This window comes from Bombina bombina, chromosome 2 (assembly GCF_027579735.1).
Source record: "Bombina bombina isolate aBomBom1 chromosome 2, aBomBom1.pri, whole genome shotgun sequence".
NCBI classification, from domain to species: domain Eukaryota; kingdom Metazoa; phylum Chordata; class Amphibia; order Anura; family Bombinatoridae; genus Bombina; species Bombina bombina.
In genome coordinates, this window is record NC_069500.1 from 1,413,181,254 (window position 1) to 1,413,202,849 (window position 21,596).

The following is a 21,596-nucleotide window of genomic DNA, read 5'->3' on the forward strand; positions in this document are numbered from 1 at the left end:
GACAGATCAATGATGCGAACACCTCCGGATGAAGTTCCCACTCCCCCGGATGAAAAGTCTGACGATTTAGAAAATCTGCTTCCCAGTTCTCTACTCCTGGGATATAGATTGCTGATAGATGGCAAGAGTGAGCCTCCGCCCATCGGATTATCTTTGAAACCTCTATCATCGCTAGAGAACTCTTTGTTCCCCCTTGATGATTGATATATGCTACAGTCGTGATATTGTCCGACTGGAATCTTATGAATTTGGCCAAAGCCAACTGAGGCCACGCCTGAAGCACGTTGAATATTGCTCTCAGTTCCAGAATATTGATTGGTAGTAGAGACTCCTCCTGAGTCCAAACACCCTGAGCCTTCAGGGAATTCCAGACTGCACCCCAGCCCAAGAGGCTGGCGTCCGTCGTCACTATGAACCATGCTGGCCTGCGAAAGCACATTCCCTGGGATACATGATCCTGTGACAACCACCAAAGAAGAGAGTCTCTGGTCTCTTGATCCAGATTTATCTGAGGAGATAAATTTGCATAATCCCCATTCCACTGTCTGAGCATGCACAGCTGCAGCGGTCTGAGATGAAAGCGTGCAAACGGAACGATGTCCATTGCCGCTACCATTAATCCATTGACTTCCATACACTGAGCCACTGAGGGCCGAGGAATGGACTGAAGTGTTCGGCAAGTATTTAGAATCTTTGAATTTCTGACCTCCGTCAGAAATATTTTCATGTCTACAGAGTCTATCAGAGTTCCCAAGAATGGAACTCTTGTTAGTGGAACTAGTGAACTCTTTTCTATATTCACTTTCCAACTGTGAGTTCTTAGAAATGCCAACACAATGTCCGTGTGAGATTTGGTCAGATGATAAGTTGACGCCTGAATCAAAATATCGTCCAGATAGGGGTGCGCCACTGCTATGTCCTGCGGCCTGAGAACCGCCAGAAGGGACCCTAGCACCTTTGTGAAGATTCTGGGAGCTGTGGCCAACCCGAAAGGAAGAGCCACAAACTGATAGTGTTCGTCCAGGAAGGCGAACCTTAGAAACTGATGATGATCCTTGTGGATAGGAATGTGAAGATACGCATCCTTCAGGTCCACGGTGGTCATATATTGACCCTCCTGGATCATTGGTAAGATTGTTCGTATAGTCTCCATCTTTAACAATGGGACTCTGAGAAATTTGTTTAGGCATTTGAGATCTAGAATCGGTCTGAAGGTTCCCTCTTTTTTGGGAACCACAAACAGATTTGAGTAAAACCCCTGTCCCTGTTCTAGTTTTGGAACTGGACAAATTACTCCCATGGTATACAGGGAGTGCAGAATTATTAGGCAAGTTGTATTTTTGAGGATTAATTTTATTATTGAACAACAACCATGTTCTCAATGAACCCAAAAAACTCATTAATATCAAAGCTGAATAGTTTTGGAAGTAGTTTTTAGTTTGTTTTTAGTTATAGCTATTTTAGGGGGATATCTGTGTGTGCAGGTGACTATTACTGTGCATAATCATTAGGCAACTTAACAAAAAACAAATATATACCCATTTCAATTATTTATTTTTACCAGTGAAACCAATATAACATCTCAACATTCACAAATATACATTTCTGACATTCAAAAACAAAACAAAAACAAATCAGTGACCAATATAGCCACCTTTCTTTGCAAGGACACTCAAAAGCCTGCCATCCATGGATTCTGTCATTGTTTTGATCTGTTCACCATCAACATTGCGTGCAGCAGCAACCACAGCCTCCCAGACACTGTTCAGAGAGGTGTACTGTTTTCCCTCCTTGTAAATCTCACATTTGATGATGGACCACAGGTTCTCAATGGGGTTCAGATCAGGTGAACAAGGAGGCCATGTCATTAGATTTTCTTCTTTTATACCCTTTCTTGCCAGCCACGCTGTGGAGTACTTGGACGCGTGTGATGGAGCATTGTCCTGCATGAAAATCATGTTTTTCTTGAAGGATGCAGACTTCTTCCTGTACCACTGCTTGAAGAAGGTGTCTTCCAGAAACTGGCAGTAGGACTGGGAGTTGAGCTTGACTCCATCCTCAACCCGAAAAGGCCCCACAAGCTCATCTTTGATGATACCAGCCCAAACCAGTACTCCACCTCCACCTTGCTGGCATCTGAGTCGGACTGGAGCTCTCTGCCCTTTACCAATCCAGCCACGGGCCCATCCATCTGGCCCATCAAGACTCACTCATTTCATCAGTCCATAAAACCTTAGAAAAATCAGTCTTGAGATATTTCTTGGCCCAGTCTTGACGTTTCAGCTTGTGTGTCTTGTTCAGTGGTGGTCGTCTTTCAGCCTTTCTTACCTTGGCCATGTCTCTGAGTATTGCACACCTTGTGCTTTTGGGCACTCCAGTGATGTTGCAGCTCTGAAATATGGCCAAACTGGTGGCAAGTGGCATCTTGGCAGCTGCACGCTTGACTTTTCTCAGTTCATGGGCAGTTATTTTGCGCCTTGGTTTTTCCACACGCTTCTTGCGACCCTGTTGACTATTTTGAATGAAACGCTTGATTGTTCGATGATCACGCTTCAGAAGCTTTGCAATTTTAAGAGTGCTGCATCCCTCTGCAAGATATCTCACTATTTTTGACTTTTCTGAGCCTGTCAAGTCCTGCTTTTGACCCATTTTGCCAAAGGAAAGTAAGTTGCCTAATAATTATGCACACCTGATATAGGGTGTTGATGTCATTAGACCACACCCCTTCTCATTACAGAGATGCACATCACCTAATATGCTTAATTGGTAGTAGGCTTTCGAGCCTATACAGCTTGGAGTAAGACAACATGCATAAAGAGGATGATGTGGTCAAAATACTCATTTGCCTAATAATTCTGCACTCCCTGTAGAGGTCTTTTACACAGCGTAAGAACGCCTCTCTTTTTGTCTGGTCTACAGACAAACGTAATCTCCCTCTTGGGAGAAAATCCTTGAATTCCAACTGATACCCCTGGGTCACAATTTCTAATGCCCAGGGATCCTGAACATCCCTTGCCCAAGCCTGAGCAAAGAGAGAAAGTCTGCCCCCTATTAGATCCGGTCCCGGATCGGGGGCTGCCCCTTCCAGCAGCGGGCTTCTTGACTTGTTTACCTTTATTCCAGGCCTTGTTAGGTCTCCAGACTGACATCGATTGCGCAAAATTCCCTTACTGCTTTGTGGCGGAAGAGGAAGTAGAGGGTCCACTTTTAAAGTTTCGAAAGGAACGAAAATTATTTTGTTTAACCCTCATCTTAACAGTCTTATCCTGAGGCAAGGCATGACCTTTACCTCCAGTAATGTCAGAAATGATTTCCTTCAGTTCAGGCCCGAATAGGGTCTTACCTTTAAAAGGAATAGCTAAAAGCTTAGATTTTGATGACACATCAGCAGACCAAGATTTAAGCTATAACGCTCTAAAATGGCAAAACCTGCATTTTTCGCCGCTAATTTAGCCATTTGAAAAGCGGCATCGGTAATAAAAGAATTAGCCAGCTTGAGAGCCTTAATTCTATCCAAAATATCATCTAAAGGGGTCTCAACCTTAAGAGACTCCTCTAGAGCCTCGAACCAAAAAGCTGCTGCAGTAATAACTGGAACAATGCACGCTATAGATTGTAGAAGAAAACCCTGATCAATAAACAATTTCTTTAGAAGACCCTCTAATTTTTTATCCATAGGATCTTTGAAAGCACAGCTGTCCTCAATAAGTATAGTTGTACTCTTAGCTAGGGTAGAAATAGCTCCCTCCACCTTAGGGACCGTTTGCCAAGAATCCAGAATGGTGTCAGATATGGGAAACATTTTCTTAAAAGTAGGAGGTGGAGAGAACGGAATGCCTGGTCTATCCCATTCCTTAGTAACAATGTCCGAAATTCTTTTAGGGACTGGAAAAACATCAGTGTAAGTAGGTACCTCTAGATATTTATCCATCTTACACAATTTCTCTGGTCAAATTACAATAGGGTCACAATCATCCAGAGTCGCTAAAACCTCCCAGAGTAACAGGCGGAGGTGTTCAAGCTTAAATTTAAAGGACATCACGTCCGAATCTGTCTGAGGTAACACATTTCCTGAATCTGAAAGCTCTCCCTCAGACAGCAATTCCCCGACCCCCAAATCAGAACACTGTGAGGGTACATCGGAAATGGACATTAAAGTATCAGAGGGCTCAGCATTTACCTTAACACCGGACCTACTGCGCATACCCTGTAAACCTGGCAGTTTAGATAATACCTCTGTAAGGGTAGTAGACATAACTGCAGCCATATCTTGCAGAGTAAAATAATTAGACGCACTAGAAGTACTTGGCGTTGCTTGTTTGGGCGTTAAAGGTTGTGACACTTAGGGAGAATTGGATGGCATAACCTGATTTTCTTCAGACTGAGAATCCTCCTTAGACATACTTTTATAACCTAAAATATGTTCTTTGCAATGTAAGGCCCTTTCAGTACAAGAGGGACACAATGTAAGTGGGGGTTCCACAATGGCTTCTAAACACATAGAGCATTGACTTTCCTCAATGTCAGACATGTTGAACAGGCTAGTAATAACCACAAAACGTCTTGAAAACACTTTATTTATTGAAAAAAACACCAAATTTGAAAAACAGTACTGCGCCTTTAAGAAGTAAAAAAGCGCACAATTTTTCCAAATCTGCTACAAAATGTTATAACGTTCACAATTTTAGCATATATCCTTCTTATATTGTAGCCCAATATTGCACCACAAGTAAGGGACCAATTAACACTTATAAGAAAAAACGTTATTCCCAAAACGTTATGAAAAATAACTTAACAACCCCCTGCACCTCGCCACAGCTCTGCTGTGGCGCCTACCTGCCCTCAGGGGTCTGACAAGTCTCACTATGCCTCCGTTAGCCTATATGTCAGTTTTGGGCCCAACCGGAGCTGAAGTTTGCTGCCTTCTTGTGAAGATCAACTGCGCATTTGAGGCGTGAAAATTAGGCCCCGCCCATCATATGCAATGTAATGTCGGCCTAAAAAACCGCAAGGAAGCGGTATAGAAACTAGCCATGTGGGTTTAAGTATCCCAAATGAATATTAAAGCCATGTGAAAACCCCCAGCACAATGCCCAGCACCAGCGATTATAAAACCGTTTGTGCCAATAAAAACGTTATGCTGCCCCAGTGTCTAACCATGCTGCCATCGTTTCCTTGCTGCATTTAGCCCATAACAATTCATACACAGGTCTCCAGTAATACCCCTTATCTATAGGTTTACTGCTTACCCCTTCGCTCATGGGAACTATGTCAGCCTGTTCTGAAACATCACAGTCTCTCCAGAAATAAATGACTGAACATACCTCAATGCTTGTAGCATGAAAAACGTTCCCCACACTGAAGCTTCTCTAGTACTCCTCAGTCATTCTGTGGGAACTCATATGGATCTTAGTGACAACTGCTAAGATCATCAACCTCCAGGCAGAAATCTTCTTCCATCTGCTGCCTGAGTCAAAATAGTACTCACCGGTACCATATAAAATAAAAAAGACTTGCTTGAAGAAATTAAAAACTATCATTTTAACACCTCTTTCACTTTACCTCTTCCTATTACTAGTATAGGCAAAGAGAATGACTGGGGGTGGAAAGAAGGGAGGAGCTATATATACAGCTCTGCTGTGGTACTCTTTGCCACTTCCTGTTAGCAGGAGGAAAATATCCCACAAGGATGAATCCGTGGACTCGTCGTATCTAGTAGAAGAAATACATATATTTAAAACTTTATAGTAATACATAAAGCGTCAAACCATAGCTGAGAGTGTCTTAAATAATGATACATACTTACTGAAAGACACCCATCCACATATAGCAGATAGCCAAACCAGTACTGAAAACAATCAGCAGAGGTTATGATATATTAGAGTATATCGTCGATCTGAAAAGGGAGGAAGGAGATGAATCCCTACGACCGATAACCGAGAACCATTGAAAAGATTTCCCGCGAGGGAAACTACAAAATCAATAGGCGATACTCTTCACATCCCTCTGACACACACTGTACTCAGAGATGAATTGGGCTTCCGAATGCTTAGAAGCGTTTATCATAGAAGAAATCATAAAAATCAAGCACAAACTTACTTCACCACCTACATAGGAGGCAAAGTTTGGCTAAGAGGTGAAATACGTGAATCATTTTATAAAGACTAAACCTTTACCCTTATTTTTTCAACATTAAAATACCTTGGGTTTTTGTACTATGTAAAGATGTTTATTCTTATATTCATCAATGATCAGTTTGTTATATTAAAAATCATGTACATTAAACTACAGTTATAAGCCCCTTAGAATACATGCAGACATTATTCTAATGTGCTGCATTTGAAATAAATACCTCTGCAGTAACATTTTCTGTATTTAAGCTATTTCTAGAGCTAGGTCAGCCCATGGAAGGAGATAAGAGTGATTGGCAACTATCTCATGCACCAGCATTCAACTTTAAACCCTTGCTCCATCAATCCTAAAACACCAAACTAGCCTTATGTTCTCCTTAGGACTGATGCTGCTCATGATAAGTAGTCTCTATAACATAATTATGCTACAATGTTGTAAGCTAAGTTTTCCTAAGTTTAAAGAGCTTTTTATCTCCTCTGCTGTAGCCAGCTAGGGACAGTTAAATTAGCTACTAGAACAGTGGTGCCCAAAACGTTGACCGTGGTCTGAGAACCATTAATAGCGCGTCTGTAAAGTGCGTCTGAGAACCATTAATAGCGCGTCTGTAAAGTGCGTCTGAGAACCATTAATAGTGCGGCTGGGGTTTCAATAGTGCGCACCAAACAATAAGCCTTAGCGTGGCCGCTCTAATTTGTTGTTTACTATGATTGTGCTATTTATATGGGTCCTTTGTGCTCCCAGCCTCACTTCCATTTCCCACACAGTTCCTATGGCTATATAAGGTTGCTATGGCTATATAAGGTATCCTCCTTCACTACAACTTCTTATCTGGGTGTGTTATCTGAAAATACTATATTTCTGTACTACTTCTCTCTCTGTTCTTGCGCAAAAGGCCATTTTGCTGCAGATAAAAAAAAATATTTAATATGGCACCCCAGATGAACAACGTGCAGTTATTAGTAGTGTTAACCTGCACCCTTTATTAATGAAGCATTCAAATCAAAAAGGGATTGGTAAACATAAGGTAAAAGCCCCACAGAAGATGCGTTTTAGTCATAACTTTGGACTTCGTAACTGCTAATGTGGGAAACTGTTAAAGGGACACTAAACTCAAATTTTTTCTTTCATGATTCAGATAGAGCATGTAATTTTAAGCAACTTTCTAATTTACTTCTATTATCAATTTTTCTTTGTTCTCTTGCTATCTTTATTAGAAAAGAAGGCATCTCCGCTAAGGAGCCAGCAAATTTTTGGTGCAGGACCATGGACAGCACTTTTAAAGATGCTGTCCAATCAGTAAGGACAACCCAGGTTGTTCACCAAAAATGGGCCGGCATCTAAACTTACATTCTTGCTTTACAAATAAAGTACCAAGAGAATGAAGAAAATTTAATAGGAGTAAATTAGAAAGTTGCTTAATATTACATGCGCTATCTGAATCACGAAAGAAATGTTTTGGGTTCAGTGTTCCTTTAACCCTGTGTACTATTTATGTGAAAACACACCACTACCCTGATTTTTATTAACGCACAATGCAAAGTTTTCTTAAATCCGGCACAAGTAGATCTCAGTAACAAATTTTACAAAGAAAACTAGATCACAACTCACTAAAATCTGGGCACCCCTGTCCTAAAATAACGTACAGTGTTTATGAAACAGTAAAGCCCCTTGTAATTACAAGACGTTACCGTTGTGTTGCTAGAGAGTAACATCTGCCAAATATTTATTTAAAAAAAAATCCTTTTTTTACTGGAATTATTTATTAATAGCTAAACTACAACCACCATTTGCCTTATTAATAAACCAATCTGGGCTTTAATCTGCAGACAACAAGGTTAACCACTGTCAAGGTTAGTATAAAACGCAGCGGATATAGGATAAAGCCAATTAGGGACAGATTTGGCAGAATAAGCCTTGAGAAGTCAGCAGATGCATGAAGAGGGGGTGAAATAAATAATGAAAATCTATTGTAAAGTTGTATCATTAATCATAAGTAAACATTTTATATAAACATATCAGGGTGCTTACAGTCCCTTTAAAGTTAAAGTAATTTGTTCCTAATAAGCATCTCCTTGGCATCGGTGAATTCACTTTGTTCATCTGTATGAAGAATCTTCCTTAGCTGTGAAATGTTATTATTTTTTTAGTTTAAATAATGCAGATTATCACGAGTGATCTTAGCAAAATGGAATCTAGGTCCAGGGCCCAAATAAGATAAATCTTGTAAAAAAAAAACAACTCTCTTTCAGAAGAGCAGTCTGTTTCAGCAGATGTCTAATCTGTAAAGAGTCAGAAATCCTGTCACAATAGCCAGTACGAATAATCTGTTTGAAAACAAGTAAATTCAGTTCATTTAATAGAGCCATAAGCAGATATTTCAAACAAACCTGACCAGTATGATCCCCAGACAGGCAAGACAAAAGAGAACATTCTTATCATATCCTGATTGGCCCACTGCAACCGCAGGGGAGGGATTTGAGTAACTCTGCTCCTCATATGCAGCATCCAGCATTGCCTCCAATGGCTTAATTTGGCATCGAGAAAAAGATTTAAAATTACCGATGCATAAACCATTAAAGGGACACTGAACCCAATTTTTTTATTTCGCGATTCCGATAGAGCATGCAATTTTAAGCAACTAATCTAATTTACTTGTATTATCAATTTTTATTTGTTCTCTTGTTATCTTCATTTAAAAAGTAAGAATGTAAGTTTAGATGCCGGCCCATTTTTGGTGAACAACTTGGGTTGTTCTTGCTGATTGGTGAATAAATTTACCCCCCAATAAACAAAGGCTGTCCATGGTTCTAAAACCAAAAAATTGCTTAGATACCTTTTTCAAATAAAGATAGCAAGAGAACGAAGAAAAATTGATAAAGAGTAAATTATGAAGTTGCTTAAAATTGCATGCTCTATCTGAATCATGAAAGAAAAGAATTGTGTTCAGTGTCCCTTTAAGTAATACTGCACTCTGCTGTATCTGCCCTTGTCTGCAAATATTATCTTACCCACTACCGTAATTCTGAACAAGACGCAGTTTTGTTACATTCCAGTCTACTTGTACCCATACCGTAGACTCAGAAAGCAAAACTCTGGTAAACTTACTCACAATCCTCGTGTATCTGAAAGCCACTACACACCTTCACTTGTGCACTATGGAATTCTCGCTCTGTTTGCAACAAGCTCACTTCTATCCATTACCTCTTTATCTCCCACTCCCTCAACCTTCTGGCTCTAACCGAAACCTGGCTCTCTCCCTTAGACACAGCATCCACTGCTGCTCTGTCACATGGGGGTCTCCACTTCAGCCACACTCCTAGGTCTGGTAATAGACAAGGAGGTGGTGTAGGTATTTTACTTTCCTCTCATTGCACCTTTCAACAAATACAACCTCTCTCTTCCCTCATTCTAAACCCACATGATTCGCTTATTCTCTCCCCTCTCTATACGTGTTGCAGTCATATACTGCCCCCTGGCTCCTCAACTTAAGGTAGCCAGGCAGCCAAGTGATCTGGAAATTATTTCCTTTCCTCAGACACCCCTGCCCTCATTCTTGGCAACTACAACATCCCTCTTGACAATCCCACTGCCTCCTCTGCAAAACAACTTCTGCAACTCATTTCCTCTTTCGGTTTGTCACAATAGACTGACTCTGTCACTCACAAAGATGGTCACTCCCTTGACCTGATCTTTAGCTATTGATGCACTATTTCAAACTTAACTCCCCTTTTTCCTCTTTCTGACCACCATCTCTTCACTTGCAACATCACATCCATACCTAAAACTCTCCCTCCTACTCCTAAAACCAAACTTCACAGAAGCATTATGTCATTAGATCAGAAACAGCTTGCTAATTCCCTTGAACCTCTCCACTCATCCATCTCCTGCTTTTCCTGCCCTGACCAATCTGGCATTATAATTCCACCCTTACATCGTTCCTTGACAATCTGGCCCCTCTTACTATAGATCGGAAATTTCACACTCATCCTCAGCCCTGACATACTCCTGATACGGTACCTACGCAGATGTTCCCATGCTGCTGAGCGGCACTGGAGAAAATCTTGGCGTTCAGCTGACTTTCTTCACTACAAGTTCATCTTAAAAAACTCTTTTCTGCCCACCTCATAATACAACTTCTATCTCAGCTCAAGATTTCACCAGCCACTTCAATAACAAAATCTACTCCATCAGAAACTAAATCAGCTCTCAACATCCTTCCATTCTCTCACCCCCCCCCCCCCCAACGCTTGCAATCAACCACAACTCACAGCCATAAATTCAACTCTTTCTCGCCTGTTACTGAGTAAAAAGTTTCTGCCTTTATACTGTCCTCTCACCTCACTACCTGTCCCCTTGACATTATCCCTCACAGCTACTCCCCTCCCTCTCTTCTACCCTTACCCCTATACTCACACACATCTTCAACCTCTCCCTCATCTCTGAAACATGCATTAGTCACACCTATTCTCAAAAAAAAAAAAAACTCTCGATCCAAACTCCCCATCCAACTACGGCCATATATCCCTACTCCCTCTTGCCTCAAAGCTTCTCGAAAAGCTAGTATATGCAAGTCTTTCCCATTTCATTACATAAAACTCCCTCCTCGACCCACTGAAATCTGAATTTCGTCCTATCACTCCAGAGACAACAATCGATAAGGTTACCAACGACCTACTTGCAGCAAAATCAAAAGGCCACTTCTCTCTGCTCATCCTCCTTGATCTGTCAGCAGCCTTTTATACCGTTGACCACCCTCTTTTACTCCAATCCCTTCAATCCTTCGGAATTTGTGCCACAGCCCACTCTTCCTACCTGTCTAACAGTACCTTTAGTTTAGCCTTCTCTGGGGCTTCCTCTGCCTCGTCACCACTTTCTGTTGGGGTACCGCAAGGCTTGTCCTCGGTCCCCTTCTCTTCTCAATCTACACAACATCATTAGGTTCCCTAATAAAGTCCCACAGGTTTCAATATCATTTGTATGCCGATGACAGCCAAATCTACTTCTCTGTACCAGACCTATCTCCTTCCTTGCTAACCCGTGTCACTAACTGTCTCTCTCATATCTCTTCCTGGATGTCCTCTCACTACCTTAAGCTAAATCTCTCCAAAACGGAGCTCCTTATTTTACCCCCTTCTTCCAAAATCTCCACCCCCATCTCTCCATTACCCCTAACCCGCATGCCCGATGTCTTGGGGTCACATTTGACTCAGATCTTTCTTTCACTCCTCACATTCAATCCTTGGCTAAATCCTGCTGCTTCCACCTTAAAAAGATCGGTAAAATTAGACCTTCTTACACAAGACACAACTAAGATTTTAATCCACTCTCATCATTTCCCGCCTCGACTATTGCATTTCTGTCCTCTCTGCTCTACCTAGCTGCCGCCTAGATCCTTTACAATCCATAATGAATAACCTCTCTTTATACCAGTTCCTCTTTTCCACTGCTACCTGCCATGAACCCCTTAGCATGTAAGCCTAAGAGTCCAGCTGTTTGTACATCACCTTCTTAAGAGCCGACGACAACAGTGCGACTCTTGGCAGGGTCCTCTACCCATTTGATCCCTATATTTGTTTTGTTGTATACAACTTATGTTTATAGCGCTGCAGAATCTATTAGCACTCTAAATAATATTATTATTATTATTATTGGGATTGCTCTAACAAAAACATAAAAACCTAAAAACTTCAGACAGATTTGTTTGTTTTTTTGGGGGGAGGGCTTCTAAATCACACATTTTCAGGGATGCAAACAGCCACAGATCCCTCACTTTATCCATCAAATCTATTAATCCCAGTGTCCAGTTGATAACCTAGCATAAATGTATTAGTAAAATGAAAAGACTAATCATGCCCTCTTGCTGTAGCCAATCAGAAGCTGCCTGGACATAATAAATGTTAGAACATAGCCAAAGCAGTCTCCAATTGGCTGAAAGAAAAAGAGAAAAAAGGCTGCCTATATCCAATACAGAGCATGTCTCTGAACCAGATAATGAGAGCTCATTAGTATATGTCTGTGCAAGCTAAACTGATGTTATCTGAATATTATGAAGTGGGATTAAGGCACCTGCCTCATGTAAATAGAGACCTCAGTATTAATACAGAAAATTTGAATGACAAACTTTCACTGCATGTTACAAGGTCAAGTCAATTTACAATTTAAATTGAATGGAGCATTTTACTTGCTCAGGGCCTGATCTATAACAGACATGCAGCAAGAAAACCTGTCACTGCATATCCGTTTCCCTGACAGCCTCTCCCATTCTATGTATGTTTAGCAAACTAAACTGCCTACCACATGAGCAGGACCAATGAGAGTAAAATGGGTAGTAGAGGGTGTTAAATCCAGAAAATCTCACTCACACACTGACTTAAAGGGACAGTCAAGTCCCAAAATTTTTTTTCATGATTCAAATAGGGCATGCAATTTTAAACAACTTTCAAATTTACTTTTATCACCAATTTTGCTTTGTTCTCTTGGTATTCTAGTTGAAAGCTAAACCTAGGAGGTTCATATGCTAATTTCTTAGACCTTGAAGTCCGCCTCTAATCTAAATGCATTTTGATAGTTTTTCACCACTAGAGGGCATTAGTTCACGGGTTTCATATAAATAACATTAAAGGGACACTGTACCCCAAAATTTTCATTTGTGATTCAGATTGAGCATGAAATTTTAAGTAACTTTCTAATTTACTCCTATTATCAAATTTTCTTCATTCTCTTGGTATCTTTATTTGAAATGCAAGAATGTAAGTTTAGATGCCGGCCCATTTTTGGTGAACAACCTGGGTTGTCCTGGCTGATTGGTGGATAAATTCATCCACCAATAAAAAAGTGCTGTCCAGAGTACTGAAACCAAAAAAAGCTTAGATGCCTTCTTTTTCAAATAATGATAGCAAGAGAACAAAGAAAATTGATAATAGGAGTAAATTAGAAAGTTACTTAAAATTGCATGCTCTTTCTGAATTACAAAAGAAAAAATTTGGGTACAGTGTCCCTTTAAGCTCATGCACATGAATTTACCATGGAGACAGCTCTGATTGGCTAAAATGCAAGTCTGTCAAAAGAACTGAAATAAGGAGGCAGTCTGCTGAGGCTTAGATACAAGGTAATCACAGAGGTAAAACGTGTATAATTATAACTGTGTTGGTTATGCAAAACTGGGGAATGGGTAATTAAAGGATTATCTATCTTTTAAAACTGTCCCTTGACTGTCCCTTTAACATGTGGAGCTAAATTTATCAATCCACGGCGGACAGGGGCATACATATTCGCCCCTGTCCGCCCAAGCTCTCTTCTGGCAGGCAGCAATCCGCTGACGAAATTTAACATTGCATGCGAGTGCTCCTTTGTGCTTATGTGCAACGCCAGTCACACACGGGCAGGAGCTGTCAATCTCCCCAGTCTCGTCCATCTAAGAGGTGGATAAGAGGGTAGGGAAGCAGCGTTCTAATGACCGCTGCTTGATAAATCCTGACTCCAGGTTCTCTTGTGCGAACCTGCAGTCAAAGGGAGGAGAAGGGCTTGATAAATCAAGCCCGTTATCTTAGTTCAAATTCCCAACACAATCTAGAACATGAAACTGTAGCCCTGAATTCTAATATGCTATAATTGTGCATTTAAAGTCATTGCATTGCAGTAGAACAGATATAAACTTCTGCAGGCAACATATGAGTGAGAACCCAGGCTTAAATGGACTGACAAAAAAGATGATCCGTAAAGACAGAACAAAGAGCGCAACAAAGTGCACAGGAAGAACAATCTAAGTGCAGATTAAACAGTGCAAAAGTTTATTGAAAACAGTGTAAAAAATGCACACTCACAAGTCTGCCCTCAAACATATGAGGTATGTTCAAGCGTTGGTTTATAAGTAGTACACAAACGACACTCCACATCCAGTGCTTCCTCCCTTCGTCTTCCCCCTATATGCCTGATAACAATTAGCTGCGGTTTGTCTATATATGCCCACAGCAGTCTTCTCACTAGGGTAAAACGTGTGGCTAGGGGTCGGGATAGGTGTCACTAAGCTGTGGTACTACTACAAAACGGAGGTGTGTGGCTAGGTGAGCCGTTCTCTGTACAAGCTGAGCCGGCTTGCGGTGAGAAGACTAGCTGCGGTTTGTCTATATATGCCCATAGCAATCGTTATCAGGCACAAAAGGAGGAAGCACTGGATGTGGAGTGTCGTTTGTGTACTATTTATAAACATACCTCATATGTTTGAGGGCAGATTTGCGAGTGTATTTTTTACAGTTTTCAATAAACTTTTGTACTGTTTAATCTGCACTTAGATCGTCCTCCCTGTGCACTTTGTTGCGCTGTTTGTTCTGTCTTTACAGATCACCTTTTTTGGTTTCCATATTAGGGAGATCACACCAGAGAGATACAAGGAGATGCATATAAGGAAAACTGGGAACTGTGTGCATTTTGAAGAATCTAAGTATATCTCTGTCTTTCTCACTCTATTGAGAGATGGCATACCATTACTATTTATATATTTTTTTGATGGACTTATGAACTTTTTCATGTCTTTTTTATGTCTTTGTTTTAAGAATTGTTTTATTTATTATTTGTTTTGTGGCATTGTAAATCCATTCTGAAATTGTGAGCATTTCAGTTGCTATAAGAAATGGAAGTGCAGACTACTGTTATATTCCACACAGCCATTGGCTGCACACTCTAGTGACCTATTTAGAACTGTCCCTAATTGGCCACCGCAGAGAAGGTAACCAAAGTTACAACATGGCAGCTCCCATTGTTTTATAGCCAACAAATATTGACATAAGTGTAAAGTTTTAAACAGCTAATGAACTTTTAAAAAAAAAAGAAAATTTATGCTTACCTGATAATTTTTTATTTTTTTTTGACACAATGAGCCCATGGATCATCTTAATTACTTGTGGGATATTCACTTCTTGGTCAGCAGGAGGATGCAAAGAGCACCACAGCAGAGCTGTTAAATAGCTCCTCCCTTCCCTCCCACTCCAGTCATTCGACCGAAGTTAGGAAGAGAAAGGAAAAGTAAAGGTGTCTGAAGTTTACAATAACCGACAACCTGTCTATAAGAACAGGGCGGGCCGTGGACTCATCGTGTCAAAAAAGAAATACATTTATCAGGTAAGCATAAATTTTCTTTTTTTTAAGACACGATGAGTCCACAAATCATCTTAATTACTAATGGGATTCAATACCCAAGCTAGAGTAAACAGATGATACGGGAGGGACAAGACAGGGAACCTAAATGGAAGGCACCACTGCTTGAAGAACCTTTCTCCCAAAAGAGGCCTCAGCCAAGGCAAAAGTGTCAAATTTGTAGAACTTTGAAAAAGTGTGAAGAGAGGACCCAGTTGCAGCCTTCCAAATCTGTTCCACAGAAGCTTCATTTTTGAACGCCCATGAGGAAGCAACAGCCCTCGTGGAATGAGTTGTAACTCTCCAGGGAGGCTGCTATCCAGCAGTCTCATATGCAAAACGTATGATACTCTTCAGCCAAAAAGAAAGAGAAGTAGCCGTAGATTTCTGTCCCTTGCTTTTTTTCTGAGAAAACCACCAACAAAGAAGAAGACCGACGATAGTCCTTAGTCGCCTGCAGGAAAAACTTTAAAGCATGGACCACATCCAAATTGTGCAGAGGTCTTTCCTTTTGAAAAGAAGGATTAGGACACAAGAAAAGAACAACAACAATTTTCTGATTAATGTTCCAATCAGAAACAACCTTAGGAAGAAATCCTAATTTAGTACGTAAAAATACCTTATCTGAATGGAAAATAAGATAAGGAGACTCATACTGTAATGCTGAGAGCTCCGACACTCTCCGAGCAGAAAAAACAGCAACAAAAAATAAAACTTTCCAAGAGAACAACGTAATATCAAAGGAATGCATAGGCTCAAACGGAGCCCCTTAAAGAACTCTGAGAACTAAATTCAGACTCCATGGAGGAGTAACTGGTTTGAACACAGGCCTGATCCTGACGAAGGCCTGACAAAATGATTGTACATCTGTGACATCTGCCAGACGTTTGTTTAACAAAATAGATAAAGACAGAGATTTTACCCTTTAGGGAAAACTTGACGATAAACCTTTCTCCAAACCCTCTTGGAGAAAAAAAGACAAAATTCTAGGAATCCTAACTCTACTCCATGAGTAGCCCATGGATTCACACCAATAGATATTTACGCCATATCTTATGATACATTTTTTTAGTGACAGGCTTACGAGCCTGAATCATGGTCTCAATGACTGAGTCAGAAAAACCCCGCTTGGATAATATTAAGCGTTCAATCTCCAAGCCGTCAGTTGCAGAAAAAACAGATTTGGGTGAAGGAGGGGCCCTTGATTAGAAGGTCCTTCCTCAACGGAAGTCTCCAAGGTAGCAGAGATGACATGTCTCCCAAATCTGCATTCCAAATCCTGCGAGGCTAAGCCAGTGCTATGAGGATCACTTATGCCCTCTCCTGTTTGATTCGAGCAATGACCCGAGGAAGAAAAGCAAATGGAGGAAAAAGCTGGAGAACACTTCCGGATGGAGATCCCACTCCCCCGGATGAAAGGTCTGCCTGCTCAGGAAAACCACCTCCCCTGGGATGTGGATCGCCGACAGGCAGCAAGAATGGGCCTCCGCCCACTGAATTATTTTGGATACCTCTGTCATTGCTAAGGAACTCCTCGTTCCTCCCTGATGATTGATGTAAGCCACTGACGTTATTTTATTCGACTGGAACCTGATAAACTGGACCGAGGCTAACTGAGGCCAGGATAGAAGAACATTGTAGATCGCTCTCAGCTCCAGAATGTTTATAGGAAGAACAGACTCTGGTTGAGTCCAAACCCCCTTAGGGAGCCCCAGACTGTTCCCCACCTTAGAAGGCTGGCGCCTGTGGTCACAATCACCCAAGATGTTCTGCGAAAGCAGGTTCCCTGGGAGAGATGATCCAGAGACAACCACCATTGAAGATAATCCCTTGTCTCCTGCTCCAGTAGTAGTCAAGGAGACAAATCTGTATAATCTCCGTTCCATTGCCTGAGCATGCTTAACTTCAGAGGTCTGAGATGGAACCGAGCAAACGGGATGATGTCCATTGCCGCCACCATCAGCCCGATTACCTCCATTCACTAAGCCACTGAAGGCAGAGGAGTGGACTGAATGACTAGACAAGTATCGATATTTCTGATTCCCTGACATTCTGTCAGAAAAGTCTTCATTAATATGTAATCTATTATGGTAACCAAGTTACCCTTGTGCTTGGGACTAAGGAACCCTTCTCCAAATTTACCTCCCACCCGTGAGATCGCGGGAAGGGTAACACCATGTCCATGTGAAATCTTGCTTGCTGTTAGGATGGTGCCTGGATAAGGAAGTCGTCCAGATAGGGTGCCACTGCAATGCCCCGTAACTGAAGCACCGCCAACAGCGATCCCAGGGCCTTTGTGAAAACTCAGAGCTGAGGCAAGCCTGAAAGGAAGAGCCACGAACTGGAAGCGTTTGTTCAGAAAGGCAAACCTTAGAACTTGAGACGATTCTTGTGAATGGCACATGAAGGTAAGCGTCCTTTAAATCCACTGTTGTCATAAATTGACCCTCTTGGATCAAGGGAAGAATGGAACGCATAGTTTCCATCTTGAAGGACGGTACACTAAGAAATTTGTTTAGACTTTGAGATCTAAAAAGTGGTCTGAAGGTTCCCTCTTTTTTTTTTTTTTTTTTTGGAACCACAAACCGATTGGGATAAAAAACCCAGACCCTGTACCTGTATTGGAACTGGAACAATATACGCAGTGTAAGAACGCCTCTCCTTTTGTCTGATCTGCGGATAATCTTGAAAGCAGAAACCTGCTTCTGGGAGGAAAAACTTTTAAACTCTGTATCTCTGGGACACTATTTTCTATTGCCCAGGGATCCTAAACACCTCGAACCCAAGCCTGAGTGAAGATGGAAAGTCTACCCCCTACAAGATCCGATCCCAGATTGGGGGCTTGTCCTTCATGCTGTCTTTGGATTTTTTTAAAAAAAAATTTAATTCTTTAAATTTCAAAAGAGATTATTTCCGTCAAGCCAGGTCCCAACAAGGTCTTCCCCTGGTTAAGAATCGCTAAAAGCTTAGACAAAGTTATCAAACTGGGAGCATAGGTTTTAGGTTTCTCTGTTCCAGCTCACAGAGCCTTATGGTTAAAGCCTTGTTCTACGGATGTATGCTCTAAGGGATGAATTAGAAATAAAGGAATTAGCCAATTTGAAAGCTTTTATCCTATCCTTGATTTTATCCAGGGGAATTTCTGTGTGTGTGCGCGCTTTTGTTCCATCCTAAGTCACAAAGGATGAATTAACAAACAGCTGAAAATCTTTTAATAAAATGAACAGATAAAAAACGTTACTGTCTCTTTAAATTTTAAAACTAACTTTTTATCTTTGTGTGCAGAAATGAGTTAGATTAGCACGTAAATATCATTAGAACTTCATCAATTGAGCCTGGTGCAACATAGGCCTTAGAAAAATTTTGATCAGAAAAAATATGATCCCTATAATTTAAGGTCCTTTGAATACATGTAGGACCGAAAGGGATTGGTGGATCTACATTACCTTCCAAACATAATGAGTAAGAAGCATTTTGCAAGGCTCCTTGGTCTATCATTAAACAGAATAGAGCATTATAAGCCATAAAATTAATGTTTCCTAAAAACGGTACTGTCGCTTTAAATTCAAAGAGACAACAAAAACAACGTTACATCAAAAAGTAAATTTTTTTACTTCAAAAGCACTACTTATAAAAATAAAAGCACCCCTACACCATATAAGCTGTGCTGAGGTGCTCCTACGCTCCCAGTTTAACCGGAACCAAAATGTGCAAACAGCGCAACCTATTTTGCGATGCGCTGCAGAGAATAAGGAAAATCAAATCCCAAACCGGTGCTAGAAACGCATGTCCTTATGCAGACCATGCGCATCTACACCGCTCCTAATAAACGCCTCACTCTCTCAATGTAGGCAGAGTATCTACCAGAATGCTGCGCAATGAAAATGGCGCGAGTCGGAAGCTCCGCCCATTGTGGGCGTGAAGAAAAAAACAACTGCCACACTAAAGTCCTTAACTGAAAATAAGATAATAGTGAATAAAGTTAAAAAATAACTATCTGTCCCCAGTCCCTGTACTTGCACCTATGCTGTCAATTAATTCTCCTGAACTAGGAGAGATGAAAATTACGTCAGTTAGGGAAATAAAGTGCTAGCCCTTTCCTGGGTCCCCCCAGAAATAAATAAGCAGCACTTACCTTAATGTCTGCCTGACAGCTAGGCAGATCACAAGTTTAAGAGGTCCTCTCCCTCATATTAACCTGTTGAAAAAGAGGCATGCCAAGTAATCCATTACATCAGACTAAGGCACACATGGCAGCAAATATATGGGAGGTGCAGTGAGAATTATGTTCCACAAGTTCCCATTGCTCTAAAGCCACCAATGCTCTACTGTAGAGACTGGTATGGACTATTGCTACACCCTAGAACAAAGCAGCACACTCTGGCACCACTTTAAAAATAATAAACTCTTGATTGAAGAATCTAATACCTCACTTTACCTCTTCCTATCACTAACGTAGGCAAAGAGAATAACTTGAGTAGGAGGGAAGGGAGGAGCTATTTAACAGCTCTGCTGTGGTGCGCTTTGCCTCCTCCTGCTGACCAGGAGGTGAATATTCCATTAGTAATTAAGATGATCCGTGGACTCATTGTGTCTTAAAAGAAATATATCAACATGTTATTGTCAGACTAATATTTTCTTTGAATACATCATTCTATCATTTATTTATTATTTTAATGTCCCTTTAAGCCCCACCCTCTTCAAAAAGATGCATGTAGAAGCAGAAGGGATTATGGTGCAGCAGAACTGGGGTATGCAGTCTACGATTAGGTCAATCACCTAGGCGCTCTCCCTCTTGCCTCTCTTTTAACCCCAATGCCTGACCCCTGTATTTCTTCTGAATAACACCTCCCTCCTTGGCCCTTATACATAATCTTGCAATTAAGAAGAACATAGTAAAACTCTTTTTTGATCATCAATATGAAAGAGCAGCTTTTAAAATATGTTGACATTTTAAGGTCTGAATAATTATGAAGTAAAACAAGTTTAAGTTTAAATTTACACACCAGTGTCCATAACGCACTTCTCACTAATGCTCAATGACTTAGCATTAGTTAACAGTGCGGATCAGCCAATGAGCTTTTGCCAGCATTGCCTATTGGCCAATAAGCATAGTAGGATACCAGCTGTATTAATTTAAATTTAAATAGATTTCACTACACATTTTTGTGAACAAAAAATAAAAATAAAAAATACTGAACATGTTTTAATGCAGCTCTTTATTATAAATCAGGGATGGCCAACTTCCTAACACATGGTGGTTACAAGTCAATATTTTAGAAGCTGTGAGTTGGCCATCCCTGATATAAATTAATTTTTTTAGACTACAGTGTCCCTTTTATGTATCCAAAAGACAATAATAGAAGAATGTTAAAATATTTGTATATTATGCACACAACATGCACACAAAAAAGCATAACAATACCAACCTTGGTTTCTGTGATGATTCCTTGGTGTTTTTGGAACTAAACCAACTGTCTGTCTTGCCCTTTTCCTCTGCACTTGCCGGAATATGAGCTGTGACATTAGTCGGCTCCACAGGGCTAGTCTTGACCTTTGGTTTCTTCCCTTCTTTCCCACTGCTGTCTTGCCGCCCATCCTTAGACACGTCTTCTATAAACACCAAGGGTGTGGTGATCTGCACAGGCTTGCCCTCCTGACTGATTTCTTCAATCTTTGGTTTTTGAGCACTGATTCTGGCAGAGATTCTTGTCTCTTCGTGGGGTGGGGTAGAAGGGACAGATGGCTTCCACTCTTGTTTCTTTTCTGGCTTGTCATGGAGTTGTCCTCCAGCTCCCTCAGTTGGAGGAGCCTCCTCTGTTTTCTTAGCTATGTTCTGAAATGATCTCGATGCAAGGGAAGATTTCTCAAGTGAGCTAGCAGTCGGCTTTGGCATTGGTACTTCAGCATAGACGTGGCTTCCGTTGATACAAACAGAGGATTTTGAGATGGGGCTGCTTTTTGGATTCAAGTTCTGCACAAACTTAGGTTCAGGGAACATTTTAAGCTTGCTGACCTCATCACTAAAGGCTCTCTTGTGAGTCATCCGAGGGGATGCTTCTTCATCTTTAACTAGAAGAGATAAAAAGACAAAGACAAATATGCCAGTATAAACCAGAAACAACCATAAACAGCAAAAATATGATACGCAACAGGAGCAATATTAATATATTTATTCTAGCAGCTCTTGGTCACATATAACGCTGTTCCAAATGCCAAACTTCCTGAACTACAGATTCATATATTATAGCTTTGGCTTGGCGGCAGAGGGTCTAAAAAAGGAAATTTATGCTTACCTGATAAATTGATTTCTTCTACGATACAACAAGTCC

The 21,596-nt window shown here is 40.9% G+C and overlaps 1 protein-coding gene across 1 annotated transcript in view; it reads right to left on the reverse strand.

Moving 5' to 3' along the window:
* The window catches only part of RAB11FIP5 (RAB11 family interacting protein 5), a 355,500-nt gene that overhangs the window by 156,074 nt on the left and 177,830 nt on the right, over positions 1-21,596 (reverse strand). Inside the window, exon 3 of the mRNA XM_053704358.1 lies at positions 20,694-21,336. Coding sequence (XP_053560333.1) covers positions 20,694-21,336 — 643 coding nt within the window. The remainder of the gene's footprint in view (positions 1-20,693; positions 21,337-21,596) is intronic.